The sequence below is a fragment of the Mustela erminea genome, chromosome 7 (assembly GCF_009829155.1).
Source record: "Mustela erminea isolate mMusErm1 chromosome 7, mMusErm1.Pri, whole genome shotgun sequence".
Taxonomy (NCBI): Eukaryota; Metazoa; Chordata; class Mammalia; order Carnivora; family Mustelidae; genus Mustela; species Mustela erminea.
Window position 1 is genome coordinate 13,816,503 of NC_045620.1, and position 23,378 is coordinate 13,839,880.

Consider the following 23,378-nt stretch of genomic DNA (forward strand, 5'->3'; position numbering starts at 1 on the left):
AATTTTTTTTTAATTTAGTCACTAGCCGTTCTTCAATAGAGTAGTTCAGCCTACTTACATTTGTTAAAATTAGTACACCCATTCTCCCTTTATTGTTGGGTAAATTTAACCTGTATTTTTATTGTAGATTTTTATTTTGTTTTTAATCAAGAATGGATATGGGATTTTATTAAATGCTTGCAGAGCATCTATTAAAATAGCTCTAGTTTTTCATACTTTAGTCTTTAGTATGATAAAATGACTTTTTGTGTGTTAGATTATCTCTGTATTCCTGGGATAAATCCAACTTTGTCATAAAATACTGTTTTAAAACATTCCTAGATTCGGGGTACATGTATAAGGGAAGTGGAGATATAAAAAAGAGGTCATTGATTGGGAAGTTAAAAAAAAGACTTCAAATTTTTTCCCTCTTTTTCTCCATTGCATGATTGAAAATTTATAACAAACACAAAAGTATAAAAAATAGTATGAAAACCCAGGTACCCATTTAGCAGTTAAAACAGTTGTCAACTATTGGCCAACGTAATCTGCATCTCAAAACCAAACAAGGATATTATAAGAATGAAACATTAAAAGTCCATCTCATAGGGCACCCTGGTGGCTCAGTCTGTTAAGCATCTGCCTCTGTCTCAGGTCCTGATTCCAGGATTCTGGAATCGAGCCCACATCAGGCTTTCTGCTCAGTGGGGAGCCTGCTTCTCCCTCTTCCTCTGCCTACCACTCTCCCTACTTGTTTTCTCTCTCTGTGCCAAATAAATAAATAAAATCTTTAAAAAGATCTTTAAATAAATAAAGTCGATCTCATTCATGAAGTAGAGTTCTAAACAAAATATTAGCAAATAAAATCGGGCAATATTTTTTCCTGTTTTATTGAGACATAAGTGACTTATAGTACTGTATAAGTTTAAGATGTACAACATAGTGATTGACTTTTTTTAACTTTTTTTTAAAGATTTTATTTATTTATTTGACAGAGATAGCACACAGTGAGAGAGGAAACACAAGCAGGGTGAGTGGGAGAGGGAGAAGCAGGCTTCCTGCTGAGCAGGGAGCAGACATGGGGCTTGATCCCAGGACCCTGGGATCGTGACCAGAACGGAAGGCAGACACTTAACCAACTGAGTCACCCAGGCGCCCAAAAGATTTTTTTTTTTTTAAGTAATCTCTACACCCGACTGAGCTGGCCAGGCACCTCTCACTTGACTTTCATATTCTATGAAACGGTTACCACAATGAGTTTGGTTAACATCCATGATCTCACATAGATCAAAAAAAAGAAAAGAAAAGGGCAATATTTTTAAAAGATGAGAGTTCATAACCAAGTTGGATTTAGTTCAAGAATACAGTATTTGTTTAATTCTAAAAATTAACCAGTGAAACAAAAATGTGTTAGCAACATAAAGGTCATATCAATAATACAGAAAGTGCATTTGTTAAAATTCAAGTCCAATCATAACTTTTTAAATTCATTATTTTAAAGATCCTTAGCAAGCTAGGAATAGAAGGAAATTTCCTAAATATGAAAGACAATGGACATTTATAAGAAACCAACAGCGAATATAACTAATGTCTCATATTAGGTACAAATTTCAATATAATGCAGGCCTGTTGGAGTTTCCAAAATTGTAAGGAACCACACACATTATAAGCAGCAAAGAGTGCTAATTGCGAGCTCTGTTCCTATGACCGAGATATGGTTATATCATTTTAGCAGATAAACTAAAATTCACCCATTGAACAATCAAGCTCAGGATTGCTAATGTCCTTGAATGAGCACATTGTTACTAATGCTGCAGAATATTTTGAATGATTTTGTTACTTGGACAGTTATTTTAGCATACACTGTTATTAAAATTTAAAATATTTTAATTACTACACCATTCTCATCCAAATATTCATTAAATGGTAGTGCTCTTAGGGGGCTTAAAAATTCATGAAGACCAATTACTTTGAAGTGGAAATTAGATGTTATAATATACTACACAGACACTTTAAACAAACACCAAATGCCCTGTGCAGTTAATTCAGCCGAGAACACTCAATACAACATCAGAGTTAAGGCCAAGGAAATAAAACAGGCAGCATTAAAGCAGATACATTCCACAGTGGAAGGGGATTTATGCTCCCTGGGAATGCATTCTTCCTCTCTGCATCTCCTCCTATGGGGATACGAGTTCTGAATAATGCAGGTTTTGAATTTTTCCAGGTCTTACAAGCAAAATCCTTGCATAGACCGCTCCACTATGTTACGTATGAAAGTAAAGTAATTTTTAATTTTTAGGCTCAGTGTTATTCCTGGATTTGGTTTTTACATTTGTTTTTATACCCTTAGCAGACATTTATGATTTTTAGAAAAAAAAATTAATACCTTATCTTTTTGTGTAAAAAGTATTTTATTTTAAAAAATATTGTAATAAATAAATAAAATAGGGGCACCTGGGTGGCTCAGTGGGTTAAAGTCTCTGCCTTCGGCTCGGGTCATGATCCCAGGGTCCTGGGTTTGAGCCCGATGTGGGGCTGTCTGCTCAGCAGGGAGCCTGCTTCTTCCTCTCTGTCTGCCTGCTTCTCTGCCTACTTGTGATCTGTCTGTCAAATACATAAATAAACAAAATCTTTACTAAATAAATAAATAAAATATTGTAAACTCTCCCCATGTCAGTCAATATATCTCTGCATTATAATCTTATGTGGTTACTGATATATTCCCCACATTATGGATTTCTACAAGCTCTTTTTTTTTTCTGGTTTTTTGGTATTTTAAGATTTAGATTTTTGACAACGTGGTGCCCTTAACATAAATTGTAAGAAATGTACTTCTACATGTATCTTCAGACAATTATTTCATTAGGTTGTTTTCTAACAATAGAATTGCTACATTAAAAAAAAAAAAAAGAATTGCTATCTTTAAGTAAGTACATGCTCCTTTAAATCTTAGTGCAAGTGGCCTCCAAATGGTTTTATAAATTACATTCCAAATAGAAATTTATGAGAATGAACATTTTCCCCAACTTATGCCCATGCTGGTTATCATTTTTCTTTATAATCTTTGCCAGCTGTAAAGGCCAAAAAATGTATTTAAACATTTGCATTTTTTATTTGTAGTTTATCAGCTGTTTCCACATATTTATTCCCCATTTGCATTTTCCCTTTTATTACTTTCCCCCTCCTCTCCATCGATCATTTTTATGGTAGTGTGATCTTCTTATAAATGTGTAAGAGATAATTAAATGAAGTCAATAAACCATTTGTTTCATATATTTAACAAATATATTGTCCAAGTATGTGTTTACTTGATTTTTTTTTTTTCTGAAAGTAAGGTGTTAAATTTTTCTAGAGCAAAATTCAGCAGTCATTTCTTTTATGGCTTGACAGCTTGCCATCCCTGCCCAGAGTTTAAATGAGAAAATTCTCTTATATTTTCTCTAGGTACTTGGTGGCTTACCGTTCAAATGTTAAATCAAGAGTCAGTATGAAATTTATGCGTTAGAATGTGTCTGTGCTGGAGACATAAGCTTGCCCTCTCCACCCACAGCCCCTAGATTCTGAACATGATTTCTGGACTGCCTCATTTCTCTCCTCCTCCTACAGTGCCCTACTTGGAAATCCCGCCTTTATTGTGCTCTCAATTCTTATGAGCTCTTGGGTACCTGACCTGTTCTTTGAAGGAGTAGACAACGTTTTGAATACTCCAGTTTTCTAAAGTAGCGGCTTTTTTGCTAGGGTTTGTTTGTCTTTTCCAGCTGAACTTTAGATGGGTTCTGTTAGGTAAAATAAAGCAAAAGGAAGGAAGGAAGGAGGCAGGGAGGGAAGAAAGAAATCACGTTACTCAAATGATTGAGATTTTGATTGGATTTTTTTTTTAAAGAATGTTGAGTTTTCCCATCTAGGGCAACAATAGGTCTTTAAAATGCAGTATGTGTGGGGCGCCTGCGTGGCTCAGTGGGTTAAGCCTCTGCCTTCAGCTCAGGTCATGATCTCAGGGTCCTGGGATCAAGCCCTGCTTTGAGCCCTGCATCAGGCTGTCTGATCTGCAGGGAGCCTGCTTCTCCTTCTCTCTCTCTCTCTGCCTGCCTCTCTGCCTACTTGTCAAATAAATAAATTAATTAATTTTTAAATAAATAAAATGGAGTATGTGTCACATCTTTTTTTTTTAAGATTTTATTTATTTATTATTTGACAGACAGAGATCACAAGTAGGCAGAGAGACGGGCAGAGAGAGAGGAGGAAACAGGCTCCCTGCTAAGCAGAGAGCCTGATGGGGGGCTTGATCCCAGGACCCTGGGATCATGACCTGAACCGAAGGCAGAGGCTTTAACTGAGCCACCCAGGCACCCCTGCACCATGTCTTTAATGTCACACAGTAGAGTGTAATAGTTTCTTTTGTGTAATTCCGCTAGATTCTTGTTTTTTGTTTTTTTATTTGAGTATAGTTGACACACAGTGTTGTATTGGTTTCAGGTGTACAGCATAGTGATTCCACAGGTTGGTACATTATGCTGTGCTTACCACAGTGTAGCTAAATTCTTGTTAACCTAGTCCTAGACACTCAATGATACTGTCAATGGAACTCACTTTTTGTTACTCTCATTCTTATGTGGCACAAGATAAACAATTGATATGAGAGTATATTGAGGGGCGCCTGGGTGGCCCAATGGGTTAAGCTAAGCTAAGCTACTCCCTTTGGCTCGGGTTGTGATCTCGGGGTCCTGGGATCGAGCCCTGTGTTGGGCTCTCTGCTCAGTGGGGAGCCTGCTCCCCCCCCCCACCGCCTGTCTCTCTGTCTACCTGTGATCTCTGTCTGTCAAATAAGTAAATAATATCTTTTTTAAAAAATTATACCGACCTGCACATCAATCTTAATCATGGGATCAAAGATAATAGTACCAAAAATGGGACAAACTAACATCACACATATGAAACTGATCTGATGTGATTGACTGAGAAGAATATAACTTTCCTTATGTAGAATTTCTGCCAAGAAATATGATAGCCTGAATCTGTGAAGAAACAAGCAAACCCAAATGAAGGAACATTCTTCAGAATAATTGCTGTGTCCTCTTCAGAACAGCCACTGCCGTGAAAGTCAGACAAAGGCTAAAGAGTGAGATTAAAGGACTCTAAATGGTGTGACAACTGGGTCTAATGAATGATTCTGAATCGGATCCTGGATCAGGAGGGAAAAAAATGTTATAGAGGCTACTATTGAGACGATGGGTGAAATTTGAATATATGGTTTACATATTAGATAATATTTCAGTGTTGGATTTCTTGGATTTGATCATTGTGTCGTAGTTACATAAAAGAATGTCCTTGTTCTTAGGAGATGCACACTGAACTTCTAGGGATGACCGCTCATGTCTGCAGCTTACTCTCAAATGGTGAGGAAGAGGAGAAGACGGGGAGAAAGAAATGGAGAATTGCATCTATGGCAAAATATTAACAAATGGTAAATCTAAATTAATTGTTTCCAGGTGTCCATGCAGAATGAGCCATGCCAGCAGCCTTTCTGGAAGCTTGAAGTTTTTCAAAATAAAAAAGGTGAGAAGGATCAGAAAATGATTAACCATGTGTTTAATGAAAATATCAAAATAAAATAATAAACCTTTAGGTTCCTGTTTTAACAAAAGTATCACTTAACAGGGTCATATGGGGGGGGGATATTATGAGGGCTGTCCTTGGTCAGATCTTCCTTTGATTTTTGTGTATCTGCTGTTTTATCTACAATTTTAGTGGTACTTTTGAAATCCAGTGTTTGAGTGGAGGTGATGTTTGCATTCCTGGGAGAAAACGGGCTGGTGGTGGGCATCAATCTTTTTCTATATCGCTGGGCTTTATTAACATTGTATGTTTTCATGTGTGCGATTGACATCTACCTTTCCTTCTCAAGGTAGCTTTGAGTCTGAAGGGACCCTGGTTCTAGGAACCCGTGGAACCGGGTTCGGATTCCTAATCTAGGGGTCATGGAGGAAGTAGGGCTCCAAACAGAAGTAAAGATGATTTTGGACAAATAACCCGATTCGCCAGATAAGGCAGGGACTCTTCCGACGTTCCCTAAGAAAGGGGGCGCGGAGACTTATGGGAAACGGAGTCCCGAATTTGATGGATTACCGGGAGGAGAGCCGAGGGAACCTGTCCCTCGCAGCTCCTTCTGCGCATGTGCAGTTCCTCCTCATTGTTCGCCCGCTCCCTTGTCTCCGGCTTCGCACCGCAGGTAATCGCCGAGCCTCGGAGTCCGCTCGCCGCCCGGTGACCGAGTCCTGCGGAAAGGATGTGCACTACAGGTGAGGACCTCGGAGGGTTGCTTTGCACGGCGCGGGATAGGTTTGTGCCCACACATGGTGGAAGCAAAAACTTGAGCGAACCCCAGGGGGAGCGGAGGACCCTAAAGAAAGCCAGAGACTGAGCAGCCTGGCTGCAGACCCACAGGTTCCACGAAAAGAATAAGGGCACGGGTTGCTCGGTCCGAATAAACTGCATCTGCGAAAAGGCATGTGAATGCGAAAGAACTGTTTCCAGGAGCTCCTCGAATTTGCATGTGCCCCGTCGACCATTCGTTAGCGAGTCAAACCCACGACAGCGGCGGGGATGAGAGTGGAGGCTTTTAATATTCATTGCATATCTGCAAGCTGCGGGCAGGTGGGGGGGGGGGTCTGCATTGTAGCAGACTGGTAAAAGAGCCTGAGTTTGAACTGCGACCAGGTTAAATTCTAGCTCCGCCACTGAGTCTCCGTGGGCAAAATGATGAGCCTCTAAGACTCAGTTTCCCCATCTGTAAAATGAACTTATTCCTCAAACCCGTCTCTAGGTTGTTCTGAGGATTGACTAAGGTAACACCTATAAAACACTCAGCACAGGTCCTGGCATTCACCAAGGACCTGGGAAATGTTCATTGCCTTTATCGCTGTTCTTTTCGTTGAGAATATTGTTTATTTCCAAAGACACCTACCCCCAACTCAGCAAAATGGGTATTAATCCCATTTTAACCAAGAAGAAAACCGGGACTCTGGAGGTGAAGGGTCATGGTCAGTAATTGAAGGGGCTGGTGTGCAAACCTCAAGCAATTTTGTTGTGTGTGTGTGTGTGTGTGTGTGTGTGTGTATGTGTGTTTATCCCTGTCCCGGTGTTGGGTTTTGTCCCGCAGCACACCCTTCCCAGCCCTTTGTAGAGGGGCTCATCCCAGAGGCACGAGCAAAAACCTGGGGTGTACCAAGCTGAATCTTCTCTAGAATTCATGGAGATTTCTTGACATTAGTTCAGAGCCCTCGTGTTACTCCACAATGAAGGCTTCTCTAGGCTTTCTTCGTTGTGCATCTGCCCAGTGGCCTCCCCAGTTTATAGACTCCCAAACCAGGTTTTCCTGACAGTTGTTCTTAAATAAGCTTGTTAAAACCCCAGGGCTGGCTAGGCCCCACCCGCCAGGGTTTGATAGGTTTGAGAGGGAACTCCACATTTGCATCTCTATCAAGCTCCTGACTGATGAAGATACTGCTGGGAACCACACGGGGAGAGCTCCTGCCTCTGCTGTCTCTGTGGTCTGTTGGTGGTGGTGGTGGTCGTGGTCGCAGATGAAGAAGTCCCAGGGCAGCTGGGACCTGGGGTGCAGATTCCAGTGATTTGAATTCACCCCTCCAGCCAGGTTCACATTTCCTTGGACCCCACAGCTCTTGTAAGGAAAGAAGGCAGGGCCGCTGCGAGCAGGACACCCACCTGGGAATCCCCACCTGCTCAGACACAGCCCACCACAGCTGGGGGCACAGACCCCAGAAACAAGCAGGTTCTATCTTTGCTTGCTCAGAAGCGATTTCTGATCACATCACCACCCCAGAGGTTGTTAGAAGTGCCTGTCAGTGAAAGTGGGAGCCAACTTTCAAAAGAGAGAAGGGAGCCAAGCTGAGTGAGGCTGGTAGGCAAGAAGCAGGCTTCCTGGGATGAGGAAATCCTGTAGACAGTGGATGAGGCTGTGGTCTGGGAAGACGGCCACGATCACCACTCCTCCCCAACCTCCTCCCACGCTTTTTATTCTCCCTGAAGCCCCTGCCCCGGGATTCCGCTCAGCCTTCCACTCATCTGGAATTTAGGGCTATGGTACCCACCCCTTCCTCATTCCTGTCTTTGTAGGCAAATGCCAAGGGTCTTCAGGGGTTATGTAACCCTGTCTCGTTTTAAAAGTGAACACTATTGGGTCTGAGGGAGTCATTAGCATACAGTTAAATACAAGGTTTCTGGAGCCAGACTGCCAGGGTTCAAAGCCCGGCTCTGCTACATTATTTTTACTTCTTCCCTCAATTTCCTCATCTATAATCTGGGAGTAATACTACCTACCCCTTGCTTTATTTTAAGGAATAAGGTAACATGGAAAGTACTTAGAACAGTGCCCATTACATAGTAGGTACCATCCAAGTATTGTCAATGTCCTTAATATCAGCATAATCTCAGTTCACATTATTTGTTAGTCCCAGAACCTGAGGAACCACTGGGACCCCCCTGACTCCCAAGCCCCTGTTCTGTCCACTGTGGCTCAGTTAAGTCAAAACAAGTTTCTTTTTTTCTTCTTCTTTTTTTTAAAATTTCATCCATTTACTTAACAGAGACGGTGGCGAGAGAAGGAACACGAGCAAGGAGAGTGGGAGAGGGAGAAGCAGGCTTCCCACTGAGCAGGGAGCCGCATGTGGGGCTCCATCCCAGGACCCCAGGATCATGACCTGAGCCGAGGGCAGACACTTAAGGACTGAGCCACCCGGGGGCCCCTCGAAACAAGTTTCTTAATTTAAAAAATCCCTTAGAGACACTAAAACCAAAGGAGAATAAATCCCTTTAAATAAAATAGACTTCCCTGAAGCATACCTATCCTGTTAGAGGTTCCTACTGATGTTTTTTAACTTGATGAAATTAAAAATCTAAGTAGGAGGGGCACCTGGCTGGCACCAGCACTTGATCTCAGAGTGGTAGGTTCCAGCCCCACGGTGGGTATAGAGATAAATTTTAAAAAATTAAGTGTGTGTGTGTGTGTGTGTGTGTGTGTGTGTGTGTGTTGGAAAGTAAATGAGCGGATCTCCATCAGGTTTTTGTTTGTCGTGTCATTTTTTACACTTTTTTCTGATGAAAATATTCAAAACATAGAAAAGTAAAGAAAATAACATAACGACTCCCATAATACTTGTCACAGCTTCAGCCATTATCAAGCTATGCCCATCTTGTTTCATCTGTACCCACCCCCACACATATGCATTTTACCTTCCACTTTTCATGACCCAGATCATTTTAAAGGAAATCCCGGGGATGCCTGGCTGGCTCAGTCGGAAGAGCGTGGGACTCTTGATCTCAGGGTCATGAGTTCGAGCCCCATATTGCATGTAGAGAGTACTTAAATAAATAAACAAACTTAAACAAATAATAAATCCCAGACATCAAAAACTTAAAATGTAACCTGTTTAATAATGGCCAAAGCCATGGTATGCCATCTTTGCTACGCTAAGATTTGTTTAACCGACTCCTTCTTAGTTGGACTTTGGCTTGTTTTATATGTCTGCTATTAAACCAAAGAAAGCTGTTAATTGTAAGAAACCAATCAGATAAGAATATTTAGGGGCACCTGGGTGGCTCAGTTGGTTAAGCAACTGCCTTTGGGATTGCAGTCCTGGGATGGAGCCCCACATCGTGCTCCCTGCTCAGCGGAGAGCCTGCTTCTCCTTCTCCCTCTGCCACGTCCCCTGCTTGCACTCTCCTGCTCTTTCTCTGTCAAATAAATAAATAAAATCTTTATTAAAAAAAATATATATATACTTTCCCCAATGAAAAGCATGCTTCTCTTAAATACCCACAGTTACACCTGCCCCACTGAAGGGTCAGACACATCCTCCCACTGTGTGGCTGGCCATCAGCTACTGTGTGTGGATTTCTAGGCAAGGGCTCTGAAGACCTTCAGGACAGACCCTGTTTCTTATGGTTGCTCTGCCCCATTCCCTTCCTCCAGCTCTGGCCTCACAGTTCTGGAAACTTTCCCCGGAGCGGGAGATGAACACATCGCAGGTGAGTCATTTACTTCTTACTCAACTTTTTCAATGGAATCTAAGAGTGACTTCACATTTTTTTAGTGACCCTGCTTTCTTATCAATTGTTCTTTTTTTTTTTTCTTTCACTTTTTGACGTTTTTTTTTTGGGGGGGATATCGCCTGACTTTCCTTTTTTCTTCTTCTGGTGGTTTTGAAGGTCTACGTGTGATTTGTATTGTATTATTGATTACCTTTGATGTTTGGGACACATATGGGAATGTATTTTTCTTTCGACATCAGGGATCGTTTTCACCCATGGTACCGTCTAAATAAGATACACTCCTTTATCTCAAGTTCTATGGAAACCTTTTAAGTGCTTCTTTTCCCACTTTCTCTTTACACAATAAATTTTATTTTTTTAATTTTTTAAAAAGATTTTATTTATTTATTTGACAGACAGAGATCACAAGTAGGCAGAGAGGCAGGCACAGAGGGGCGGGGGAGAAGGCTCCCCTCTGAACAGAAAGCCCAATGCAGGGCTTGATCCCAGGACCCTGGGATCATGACCCGAGCGGAAGGCAGAGGCTTAACCCACTGAGGCACCCAGGCGCCCCTATTTTTTGAATTCTTTATTAACAATTGCATCACACCTTCTAGCTACTTGAACAAAAATTATTTCAATTCTAATATACATTTTCTGGGTTTTTTTGTTTTTGCTTTTTGGTTTTTGCTGTCCCAAGTCTGAAGATAAAGCGTCATAATGTTATCTACAATTTAGGGTTGCTTGTCATGTTCCGGTCACTGTTAAATTCCTTGCCTGGCTTAATTACAACAGCATTATGAGGTAGGGACTTTTATTACACCCATTTTACTGAAAGTATAAATAACAAATTTAGGTGCTTGTAGTTGGAGTGGTTTTAAGGATACATCATTAGAAATTCGGCCAGGCAGGGGGTGACTGGCTGGCTCAGTCAGTAGAGCATGTGACTTTGATATTGGGGTCATGAGTCCAAGTTCCACATTGGGTGTAGAGATTACTAAAAAGGAAATAAATAAATAAAAGAAATTTGACCAGATAGGTCAACTTTGTCTGTGAATCCTTGAGTCCAAGTCCACTACAAGCTTTCCATCCGTTTTGGGGAGTAAGAACCATCTGCTTCTGTTCTAGCCTGTCCGAGGACTTGGGATGCGACATCTCTTAGGCATGGCATTGCCGGATAAGACACAGGGTACAGAAAGTATAGCTTGCATGGGACATACGTATACTAAAAACCTATTTGTGTTTCCCTGGGTGCCCTGTGTTTTTATTTCCTAGAGCTGGGACTGTACTTTGGTAGAAAGAGGGTTTCAGGTGTCCTCTGCTCCCGTGAGCCTTCCTCATGATCCAGATTCCTGATCCAGAGGATCAGTCATATTCTGTCTTTTCAGGGGCTGATTTTACTAGGTCATTCCAAATGGCCTGTTGCTGGACCGGCACAACCTGCCTCAGTTTCCCCATCAATCCCTGTAGCAGTTCCTCTTCCCAAGTTTCAAGAATTCTCAGGCTTCACGCCCACAATATGTCTCTTTGTCCAAAAATGTTAAAAATGTTGCCTACATACAGTTTGTGAATATTTTTTGAGGTTTCCTATTGAGTTACCCTCTGCCTCTTCGCTCACATGGTCTGTACGCCCCCCCATGGCCAGCTTCACCAGGAGCCATTCTTCCTGCTCTTGTCTGTTCACCACTCTGGCCTCTGGTTGGGTTCCTTCTCTGACTGCTCACTTCCGTTGGATGCCTATGGACAGTCTTACGCCTTCTGAGTCTGCGTGTCCAGAAGTATCTTTATTCCGCCCCGTGACAGGATTGACCAGCTGTAGCGTTGGGGTGTGCGCTCCTGAGGGGGTGTGAGGAGAAAACACCATCTCCTGTTTGTGTGACTGAGGAGAACTCATGGGCCAATTTGCTTCTCACCCCAGTTTTATTCTGTCTTCTGGCAAAGTTTTTCTTTCTCCCGGGGTTTAAGCTCTGTCACCAGGCCACATCTGCCCAGATGCCTGCTTGGTACCTGATGAAGGTGTTCCTGCCCACGAAGCCTCGTGCCCCAGGACACTTGCAGTGACTTCCCGAGATTATTTTCGTCCCTGCCTCCTCTGCTACCCAGAGCTCCCAGGAGGCGGTCAGTGGCTCCCTGCTGTGGTCCGGCTGTTCTTCCTTTGCTTTTCTGTCGTCTTTTCCATTTTCCATTTTCTTTTGCTCTGTGTGTTAAGAGATTCGCTCATTTTTAGTTACCCAAGTCATGTGATTTTCAACGCCTTCTTTGGAGGGTTTTAGGTTTTAGATTTTTCTCTTTTCCTAAGTCAACCACCGAGTATGTTCTATCTGGGTCTTTGGCCTTTCTGCAGAGCCAACTTCTCTCACTTTATGGAAGTAAGATTCTGACACCAATCTGGGGACACCAATTGGAAGTCTTAAAAATTATTGTCTTCAACATCTAAGTTAATTCTGTCTTCATAGGCTTCCATTGATTTGTCTTGGTACTTATCTTTTTAGGATGTTGGTTTTTATTTATGTAAAAATGACACTGTTATTTATATTTGTTTTTTATTGTTTATTGCTATTTATTTTATTATTTATATTTGTCATAAAATAATATTTTGTTACGCAGTTTTTCCTGATGCTTATTTTTCCAGTTGTTTGTTTTCCCACCAGCAGAGTCTGGGCCCTTTTTAGTTTCCTGTTGTAAATGGAAAAACAAAAGCATCGGAAGATCAGTCCAGGCAGCTGCTGCTGTGTTCACTCGGCGGCACAGAGACCTGTTTCCATGGCAAGCTCTTCCCTGGAATGGAAGGACAGACGTGGAGGCTTTTCCGGGAGTTGGTGGGAGATGTGTCCAGACGGGCCTCTCTGTAGGTTGTACAGAGTGGGGCAGAGCTCAGGGGTCCCTCCTTTCCCCCCGCCAGAGCCGGCAGCGCCTTACCTGATGGCAGAGCTGTCTGTTTCCCTAGCGTTGGTCTGTTTCCCTAGCGTTGCCCTAAAAGCAAAGCCGGGACCGCTCAGGATACTCAGCATAGCACTTTGCTTCTCTCTCCGGTTGCAAAGTTCATGCAGACTCCTGGAGGCGGTTGCCCTGCTTTTTATAGGGAAGGTTGTTCTCAGTGTTGACCCTTCGCCAACTCCTTTGCGGGGCAAGAGAGAGCCAGGAGCGTAGCAGTCCTCATAGGCCCACTCGCTCTCCTAGGTCTCTCCACGCAGCTGCTGCTGACCTGGGCGGTCCTGCCCAGCCCTGAACAGAACCTGAGATTCGTGCTTCTTCTGGGTTTATAGTAGGGGATGAGCATGTGGCCTCCAGAATCTGCCTCCTCCTCTGTAACTTACAGAAACCCCTCAGCATTTGTCCCTTGCTGACAGCCCCCTTTCCCTGTACTCCGCTGCCCCGATCCCGTAGTGGTGTTTTTATGTATGTCTCTCCCTGCTATGGTTTGGAGGCCCAAGAGATAAATGTGTGTGCCCAGCCCATCATGTCAAGCTAGGAGCCTTTCTTATTCTTGAAATTGTCACCACTGGTGGCTCCCGAGGATCATGTCATTCCTTCTACGTTTTCCTCCTGAGCACCACCACGGACCTGCTCTGCTCTCCATGGATAGATACATCTGCCAACTCCTGCTTCCCCAAGGCCGCCTCTCCCTCCTCCTCCCCAGCAGGCTCCGAATCTTCCGTCTTCTGTTCTTTGTGGGTAGGTTCCCCACTCAGATGGCCTCGGCTACCACCGAGATACTCCTGATTTCCAAAATGTATCTTAATCCTTGACCTCTCTCCTGAGCCCCAAGACCATATATCCATCTGTCACCTGGAACTTCCCACCTGTGTGTGTCACAGATGTCCAAGATTTCTCCCTCTCTTTCTCTCTCTCCCGCCTGACCTAGTCTTCCTCCTGGCTTCTCAGTCTTGGTGTAGGGCACCAGCCTTGACCCAGCTGCTCTTGGAGATAACCCTGGAGTACTAGCCCCGGAGTACCAGCCCCAGAGTCCTAGCCCCGGAGTGCTATTCCGTAGCCCCTCTTGCCTTGACCAATTGATGACAAATACCATTTAGAATCAGGTCCACATCTAAATGCCCCTGTTACAACATTACAGTCTTCTCTGATTATGGTTATTACCTTCCTCTCTAATTTGACTTCCCTTCCCGTCCCTGAAAAACCGTACCCTGGCTTTCTCAAACTCAACACAGTCAGTATTTGGGGCCAGATAATTCTTTGTTGTAGAGGATGTCCTGGGCATCGCAGGCTTTCCAGAAGCATCTCTGGACCCCAGCCACTAGATGCCAGAAGCCCCCTTTCCTCCGTTGGGACAACCACAAAGGTCTTTGGATGTCACCAAATGCCCCCCAAGGCAGGCAAGATCATGTTGATTGAGAACTGCTCCTTTAAAACCCTCTCCCAGTCTGCTGCTAGGGCATTGCTTTCAAAATCTAAATCTGATCATGTCACTTAGGTATATGTCCCCATTTCCATGGAAGTCATCTCCAAAGCCAGGTGTCCACCCCAGAGAACTGAAGTTGACCATCAAGTAGTGTGTGGTATGTAAAGAAAGTTCTAGAATTCTCTTTCATGTTTCTTTTGTATCTAGAAAAAATTAAGAAAGGAAACTTTACTTTTGGTGACTAGCTGGAGAGTCCTAGACATGTGTCATTTAGAAATTAATGAGTGGAGGGATGCTTAGGAACTTCTTTTGATGGGGTGACTCGATATTTGGAGGCCACTGGTCTCCAGGAGAAAGTCCAAAATTTCTCCTTGTCTGACCACTGACTACCTCTACTGCTCTGAATCTCATCGAAGCCCCCAACCTTATTCCATCACCGTGCACTACTTGCAACTCCCTTAATTTAATTATTTATTTATTATTTATTATTATGTAATTTATTACTGGGCATGTATGTGCTTTGTAGAAAGTCTCCTTGTTGGTCTGTGAACAACTTAAAAACAGGCCCAATGTCTTTTTTGTCTTAGCATCCTTACTACTAGGATCGTTTAAACATATGGAGGGACTCAATTTTTCTTTATTTTATGAATTAATAAATAAATACAGAGGCAGAGCATTTCTATTATGATTTCTGTTTCTCCCGCAAAGTATAACGTAAAGGAAGTTACATTGTTGCCATCTTTTGTAACATGTTCTGGTAAATTCTTAACAATGAACACAGTAGGGGCACCTGGGTGGCTCAGTCGGTTAAGCAGCTGCCTTTGGCTTGGGTTTCAAACCCAGAATATTGGGATCGAGTCCCACGCCGGGCTCTCTGCTCAGTGGGGAGCCTGCTTCTCCCTCTCCCTCTGCCTGCTCCTCCCCCTCCTTGGGCTCTCCTTCTCTCTCTCTCTCTCTGTTAAATAAAATCTTAGAAAAAATAAGATTATCTCTCTCCCTCTGTCCCTTTCCCCCTCTCCCCACCCCCGCCAAAATGAACACAGTAGATATTTATTTCCATACGGATTTCCCGTGCCATCGGGTCTTGAGCACCTCCCAGTGAGAAGGACTGGACTGTTACAGGGCTCGGTGTCGTTCGAGGATATATCTGTGGACTTCACCCAGAAGGAGTGGCAGCTGCTGGACCCTGCCCAGAGGCTCCTGTACAGGGAGGTGATGCTGGAGAACTACAGGCAGCTGGTGTCCCTGGGTAAGCGCAGCTTCCCATGCAAGTACCCACAGCATGCCCTTCCCGTCTCAGCCCCCAAATCACTATAGGGAGTAATGAGTTTCAGGCTTGAGATTTGGGATTCAAAGACCCTTTTAGGGAACTTGAAAGTCTGTTACACTCTCACCCTCCTGGCAAAAAGCCCTATCCTTGCACAGCTTCAAAAGTTTCTCCCTTCTGATTCTTCAAAGGGTCTGACCTTTAAGTGGCTTTGCCAAGCCCCATGTCATTTCCCCTTAACAGGGCACTGTGTCACCACGCCTGAGCTGATACTCAAGCTGGAGCAAGGTGAAGAGCCGTGGGTGCCAAAGAGAGAACTCCCAAGTCTGAGCCGCCCGGGTGAGTTCACGGTGGTGGAGAGAAGGCAGCTGGGAGGAACTGGACCCCAAGTGGCCAGTTCATTTTAGAGCCTTTTGACTAAAGACAGATGACCTCCCTACCTTAGATAGCAGACCTCCAAGCAGCACCCTCAGATGTAAGTGCCCTTTGTGTTCTGTTCAACTTTAATGCCTAGAGAGGTTGGGCTGGTTTTTGTAGGATCCAATTGCTCCTTTCCTCATCCTAGACTATTGTTTCTGTTTTTCTCTGTTGGGTAACGACCCTGTTCACCTTTCCTCCTGTGCCGAACACGCTGTCTCTGTGCAGTTATTGGTGCATTCTTATATTCAACAAATATTTAGGAGGGACCTGATATGCATCGGTCCCATTCTAAGCAAAGGGGGTACAAAGACTCTACCCCTATCAGTAGATCGAATTAGCAAATTGGCAGATTTAGCAAAAAAAAAAAAAAAAAAAATTGGCAATTAGCAAAAAAAAAAAAAAGTAATATGTCTGGTAGTCATCAGCAGTATGAAAAATTAAAGTGAGATGAAGGGTAGAAGAACTGATAGGGAGTGCTGGTTTTGGAAAGAAGCAGTGCAGGAAGAGTGGAGTCGAGTTTTGGATGGAAGGATGGCGTGAGCCACAGATTATCTGAGAGATTTCCAGATCGAGGGAGCAGCAGGTGTGAAGTCTCTGAGATGGCAGTGTGCTTGGTGTAATCAGGGAACATCGAGGCGTCAATGGGACCAAAGGTGGTTCAAAAGAAAGTAGCGGTCGATGTCAGAGAGTTAGCTGGAGCAAAGCGTTCTGGGCCTGGCGAGACTGACTTCTGCTCTGAGTGAGGCATTAGGTGAGAGGGGAGATCAAGGGCTGCACCTGTGCACGCTAGGTCTGGAGGTCAAGAAGGCACGTGACTCTAGCAGGTCTCACGTGAGAATGAGGAGAAGCACCCAGTATGGTAGGGAGGGAACCAGAATACAGTGATGTCCCAGAAGTCCCATGAACAAGGCATTTCGAGAAGGAAGGAATGAATTCCAGTATGCAGATGCACCTGTAAACTCAGCATTGCCTCTTCTTTTCCTGCACATTATTCAGAGGCCACCGGGAAAATAAAAACAAAATGTCAATTCCATTTTCACTAGTGGTGGGAGGAAGCTGAAATCCGAAACTTAGAAAGTGGAATGGGGCGCCTGGGTGGCTCAGTTGGTCAGGTGTCTAACTCTCAATCTCAGTTCTAGTCTTGATCTCAGAGTCGTGAGTTCAGGTCCCATGTGGAGCCTACTTTGAAAAATAGTGAATTAATTAGTTAGTTAATTAAAATGTGGATTACAGCCAAAGGTAATGAAAATCAGGCTTGGTCATGGAAGTAGATGGAGAAGGTAAACATCACACAAACCAACTATGGAAAAAAAGTGTCAGAACACATTGTACAGGTAGTATTTACTTGCAAACTTTGCCACAAATGGAACTTGAAGTAATGAGATTATTAAAAAAAAAAAAAAGAAAGAAAGAAAGAAAGGGCAATGGGACAGTAGCATTGCCCTGAAGGATGCGTAGGTACTGAGTAGAGCTAATGACAGAATATGTGACATGAAGAACATGAAAGTGGATATGTGGCTAGAAATGTCCAATTTACAGAATTAAGTACCTGATCCGATACATCTGACAATACTTTAGACTTGTGGGCTGATCATTGAACATGTGCTGTGAACTTAGGTATAAGAACCTGGGGTAAACTCTAGATATAAAAATCCAATATCAAATTTTACTGCTTGGCATATGGGTTTCTATTTGTTTTATCTGCTACAGAAAAGTCACATATTTTTAAGGATATAATTGCTGTTCTTTGCTAAAATGAGAATAGCAAAGGATAGTAATAATCATGCATAGCTAAAAAAAATTTTAAGACAAAGATTAATAAAGGTCCTTGGACCAAATTGGATAGCCAGCTGCTGGAATTTTCACAGAAAAAAGAAATCAGAGGAAGAAAACATGATATAAAGGTAGAATTAAACATTAGTATTGTGAGAGGACACAATCAGTTGGCCAAGTAAATCAGCAGATTGAAAGAGGGTGTCCGTCAGGACAGATAACTGTTGATCAATCCTGAGAGAGTCTAATGAAAACACCAACAACCAGAATACAGAGGTGAACCAGATCCTGTGGCAAGCATGGCTTGTTCTCTCTTACGTATTAACACTCTCTTTGGATAGGGTTTTACCATATCACAGCTCTATGAAGAGATGGGGATGAACTATAGGAATGGACCCTTAGACCCAAGGAAATTAGTGATTTTATAAGTTCAGTTGGGAGTTGGTGTACAGAGTGGGAAGGAGGAGGAAGAGTTTGGGAATATGGAGAGCAGAGTAAGGGCTTCACTGCAGGTGGTAAAGTATGGGGGAGAGGAGGATATAGTTCTAGTCTGAGCTGCTGTCAACCTGATCTTGACTCTGTCTAGTCTTCCTTGTCTCCCTCCTCAGTGTCCTTTGTCTTTGCCCATCCTTTGAAAATCTTCCATCCTTGGGTGTTGTTTTCCTGACATCCTTTTTACCCAACTCACTGTTCCTTATGTCTTATTTCAAACCCTCTATCCATCTTGACATCTCATTTGTAAAAAACCAAAGCCATTTGTGTTAATTTTCAGCTTCCTCTCCTTTTGTTTTCTACTATAATATGTGTTTTTGTCTCTGTTTTCATGTTACCAAACCAAAAGAGTAGAATAAATATTTGCTCAGGACTTCTTTCATCCCAGAATACTGTGTCTAAAAACCCAAGAATCCACTCCATATAGGCCACTTGTGTACAAATCTATTTCTTAAGAAACATGTTAAGATTTATAATGTATGTCAATTTCTCATATTTCTAGAAGTCCAGAAAATCAATAATGTGAAAGAAAGAAGCCAAGAAGAGGAAGATAAATATTCAAAGCAAGCTTTATTCTTCAACAACAGAATATTGATTAAGGAGAGAAATAAGACCTTGGGAGAAACATTTAATATGGCCACAAACCCAGTACCCTCAAGAAAACGATCCCATAAATTTGACTCATCTAGAACAAGTGTTTCAGAATTAATTGTTAGTAATGGAAACCATGTAAGAAAAAAGTCTAATGATATGAATGGATGTGGATTCCTTGATACTATGCATGAGAAAACTCATATAGGGAACAAGCCCTGTGAAAATGATCACAAGAAGAAATCCCACAGACATAATGAGGACTTTAGTCAACATCAGAAGAATTCTGTTTTGGAGAACGTTCTTGAATATAATAATTGTGGGAAAGCCTTTCACAAAAAGACTGCCTTTGTTACACATAAGAGAGCTCACAAAGGAGAGAAACCCTCTGAAGGTAATGAATACAGACAAGCCTTCACCCCAAAATTAAAGCTCAGTGCTTATCTGAGAACCCTTAAGGAAAAGAAACTACATGAATCCAGTAAAAATAGGAAACCCTTATGCATGAAGTCAACACATGTACATCAGAGAGTTCACGTACGAGAGAAACACTATGATTGTAATAACTTGGGGAGATCCTTTGGCAAGAAGTCAAACCTTACTCAACAGCAGAGAGAGTACAGAGGAGGAACACCTGATGAGTGTAGTGAAAGTGAGGACACCTTGCAGAAGTCATACCACACTCAAAGTGAGAGAACTCACATCAGAGAGAAAATCTATGAATGTGATAAATATGGACAATCCTCCCATGAAAAGCCATGCTTTCCTCAACATCAGAGAACTCACACAGCAGAAAAACCGAGCAAGTGTCATGATCGTGAGAGAATCATAACAGAGTCACACCTCACTCAAAATCAGAGAATTAACACAAGAGAGAGAAGCTTTAAAGATGGTAAGTGTGAGAAGTTAAAACTCGCTCGACACCAGAGAATGCACCCAGGGAAGAAAACTGCTGAGTGTCACAAAAGTGGGAGGGCTTTAAGTAAGAAGTCACACCTCACTCAAAATCAGAGAGCTCACCACAGAAAGAAAGCCTACGACTGTAATAAATGTGGGAAAAGCTTTCATAAGAAAACAGAGCTTACTCAACATCAGAGCACACACACGGGGAAAAAACCCTATGAGTGTAATGAGTGTGGGAAGTCCTTCTTTGTGAAATCCAACCTCACCGAACATCAGAGAACTCACACAGGAGAAAAACCGTATCAATGTAATGAATGTGGGAAGTCCTTCTGCCAGAAGTCAGCCCTCACAGTGCATCAGAGAACTCACACGGGAGAGAAACCATATCAATGTAATGAGTGTGGGAAAACCTTCTGTGTGAAATCCAACCTTACTCAACATCAAAGGACCCACACGGGAGAGAAACCCTACAAATGCAATGAATGCTGGAGATCTTTCTGTGTGAAATCCAACCTTGTTGTACATCAGAGAACTCATACAGGAGAGAAACCCTACAAATGTCCTGAATGTGGGAAAACCTTCTATGAAAAATCAGCCCTCACAAAACATCAGAGAATTCACACAGGGGAAAAACCCTATGAGTGTAATGAATGTAGGAAAACCTTCAGCCAGAGGTCAGCCCTCACCAAACATCAAAGAAAAACACACAAGAAGAAAACTCCCATCCATCTTGCCCACAAGCAGAAACCTGCATCCACAAATCAGGTTCAGTGAAGATCAGCCAAATCACAGGGCCAAAAAGCTAAGATGTCAACGCACAAAGGAAAGTCTTCATCAATCAGTTATAGCTTATTGGAACTAGAGGATTAATATAGGAGTGAAACCTTATGAATGCTTGGAAAGCTTTCAGCAAATATTCAAAGATATGGAGGGGAAATTTATCACTTTAAAGAATATGGATAAAAATGTTCTTGTGAAAATGTTAAGTAGAAGTCATATTTTGGATGTGATGCCAAACTTATTAGAGAAAAGATAAACAGAAAATGTCCTGTTAATAGACTGTGAAATGTGTACCTTTTATAAAAGCAGGAATACTTTAAGTCATTGATACAATAGCATTAAATATATATGTGAAGACTTTCTGAGGTGTATTGAACTATATATGGGCATACGGTATGTAAGCATTCCATAGAACATGAATTATGTGTATGTTGGATTTGTGATCCAATCCACCACTGTCTCTGCATGTCAACATATGGTGTACATAGACTAAGTGAAAACTGAACAGTCCCATAACCTGTGACCCAACAGTCCCACTTCTGGATACATACCCTAAAGCAATAGTTCTCAACTGGGCATCCTAAAGGGTGTTTGGAAATACTGGGATGGTTTGGTTTTCACTGGGACAGGGTGTTGTCAGTGGTTAGCGTGTGGGAAAGCCAAAGACACCAAATGTCCTGCAATGGGTCAGTTAAAGGACAAGAAGAGGCTCAACCACAACGCCAAGGGCTCCAGCCCAGAAAAAACACAGCCCTAGAGAAACTCTTGTGTGTGCACGCACCCACAGACATATACCAGAATGTTCGAGACAACATGGCAATAAGTCTTGCAGTATGATTTACAAAAATGGGAAGTAAAAAATGTCCATTAAAAATAGACTAGATTGGGGCACCTGGGTGGCTCAGTGGGTTAAAGCCTCTGCCTTCGGCTCAGGTCAGGATCCCAGGGTCCTGAGATCAAGCCCCGAATTGGGCTCTCTGCTCAGCAGGGAGCCTGCTTCCTCCTCTCTCTCTCTCTCTCTCTCTCTCTCTCTCTGCCTGCTTCTCTGCCTACTTGTGATCTCTCCCTGTCAGATAAATAAATAAAATCTTTTAAAAAAATAGACTAGATTAATAAGTGTTGGTTATGGTCAGACCAGGGAAATAAGGTTGCAGCAATGAAAATGAATTAATTAGTTAAATACTTCAAAATTATTATACCTTAATGGTAAATGAAAAAATATATAGGTATCATGTAACTGCATTCCAAAAAGTTTAGAAAACAAAGAAAATCAGCAGTACATTGTTTGAGGATATATATATATATATATTACATCTGTGGAGGAAAGAGGGACTTATATTTACAAAGAGAGAGAGATGCATGTTTCTCAAATGATTCATGAGTATACAGGTATTGCTTTTAATATTTTATATCATATATATGCCTAAATGGCTATTTCTGTTTATAGATTAATTTTCAAAAACAGGCTTTAAGATAATTGCATTAGAATGTTAGCAAAAGTGATGTTTTGGCATAAAGATCATAGTTAAGTTTTTTCATTCGTCTACTTTTCTGGATCCAAAATTTCCATAATGATATTTTCAAGAGTCTACCCATCTCCTCTTTGCAACTCACCATCTTGATTTCCCTTATTGTATTTCTCCTTTTGCTCCCTTGTAAAACTAATCCTAACTTTTTAAAAACAGTAAAGTGAGCATTGACCAAGATAGAAAAAGTAAAGCTAGTGAAAAAGAAACGAAATCGAAGTGCTTTCAATAGTAAATATAAATAAAAATGAAAAAGTAATAAACGTTCTCACAAACATGAGCAAGTTGAATTCACACATCAAAAACGGTGGTTCAATGGTTTAAAAACCATCTATGTGTGGTTTAAGATATATATATATGACAAAGGAAGCTTGAAATTTAAAGGATTGGAGTACACCTGGGTGGCTCAGTCGGTTAAGCATCCAACTTTTGATTTTGGCTCAGGTCATGATCTCAGGGTTGGGGGAATTGAGTCCTGCATCAGGCTCCATACTGGGCATAGAGCCTGCTTAAGATTCTCCCTCTCTCTCTAAAAAAAAAAAAAAAAAAGAAAGAAAGAAAGAAAGAAAGGGAATTTACGAGACTGGGCAAAAGATGATACATGGATGAATGGATAGACAGATGAAAGATAGATATTGATAGATATTTATAAATATATATATATATATATTTTATTCTTTTTACATTCCTCCATTAAAGCATAAGTACCCACTGTTAAGTCCTGTGATGATATCATTTAACCCAACTGTGCTCTTAAACATGAGGTTCTTCAGCCTCTCGTCAAAATTGATCTCATAGGGAAATAGCCACTGATACGAATATATGTTCAGGTTATGCTCCTTTTCTGTCTTAATGTTTTTAACGCTTCCTGATTTGAGGCTCCACAGGAAGCTCTGGAAAGAGCAGAGGAGGGAATGGGCTTCCAAACACCTGTGTCTTTCTGATTGAGAGTCCTCCCTTGGTTTTCATTTCTAGTAAGAAACTTTTTAAGATGCTCGTTTTGACTTTATTTGGAATGATGAACAGGGCACTGAGAGACTTCTAATCTTGACATTGTCTCCAGCCCAATTTTATTAATCTTTAAAATGAAGAGCAGATTTAGACAATTACTGTTGGCTTAGTCCATTTGGGCTGCTATGATAATACCATAGATTGCAGGTCTAATAACCAACAGAAATTTATTTCTCACAGTGCTGGTGGCTGGGAAGTCCGAGATCATGGCAGTATCTGGTGA

At 42.0% G+C, this 23,378-nt stretch overlaps 1 protein-coding gene across 4 annotated transcripts; it reads left to right on the plus strand.

Moving 5' to 3' along the window:
- Positions 1-6,167: 6,167 nt before the first annotated feature.
- ZNF334 (zinc finger protein 334) lies at positions 6,168-20,975 on the plus strand. 4 transcript variants are annotated; one of them, XM_032350464.1, is made up of 6 exons: positions 6,248-6,281; positions 9,974-10,029; positions 14,465-14,549; positions 15,515-15,641; positions 15,903-15,998; positions 18,847-20,975. In XM_032350464.1, exons 4-6 carry the CDS (start codon positions 15,608-15,610, stop codon positions 20,610-20,612), a joined length of 1,896 nt encoding a protein of 631 aa, XP_032206355.1. In that variant the 5' UTR covers positions 6,248-6,281; positions 9,974-10,029; positions 14,465-14,549; positions 15,515-15,607; the 3' UTR covers positions 20,613-20,975. The 4 variants fall into 4 exon arrangements, with proteins under 4 accessions (XP_032206353.1, XP_032206356.1, XP_032206355.1 ...); XM_032350462.1 differs by lacking the exon at positions 14,465-14,549 and having other exon boundaries at positions 6,168-6,281; XM_032350465.1 differs by lacking the exons at positions 9,974-10,029; positions 14,465-14,549 and having other exon boundaries at positions 6,198-6,281.
- The last annotated feature ends 2,403 nt before the right edge of the window (positions 20,976-23,378 follow it).

Coding starts and splice junctions, on each gene's coding strand:
- ZNF334 (XM_032350462.1), top strand. Junction 10,030..15,514: donor GGGAGATGAACACATCGCAG/GTGAGTCATTTA, acceptor GGACTGTTACAG/GGCTCGGTGTCGTTCGAGGA. Junction 15,999..18,846: donor CCCAAGTCTGAGCCGCCCGG/GTGAGTTCACGG, acceptor TCATATTTCTAG/AAGTCCAGAAAATCAATAAT.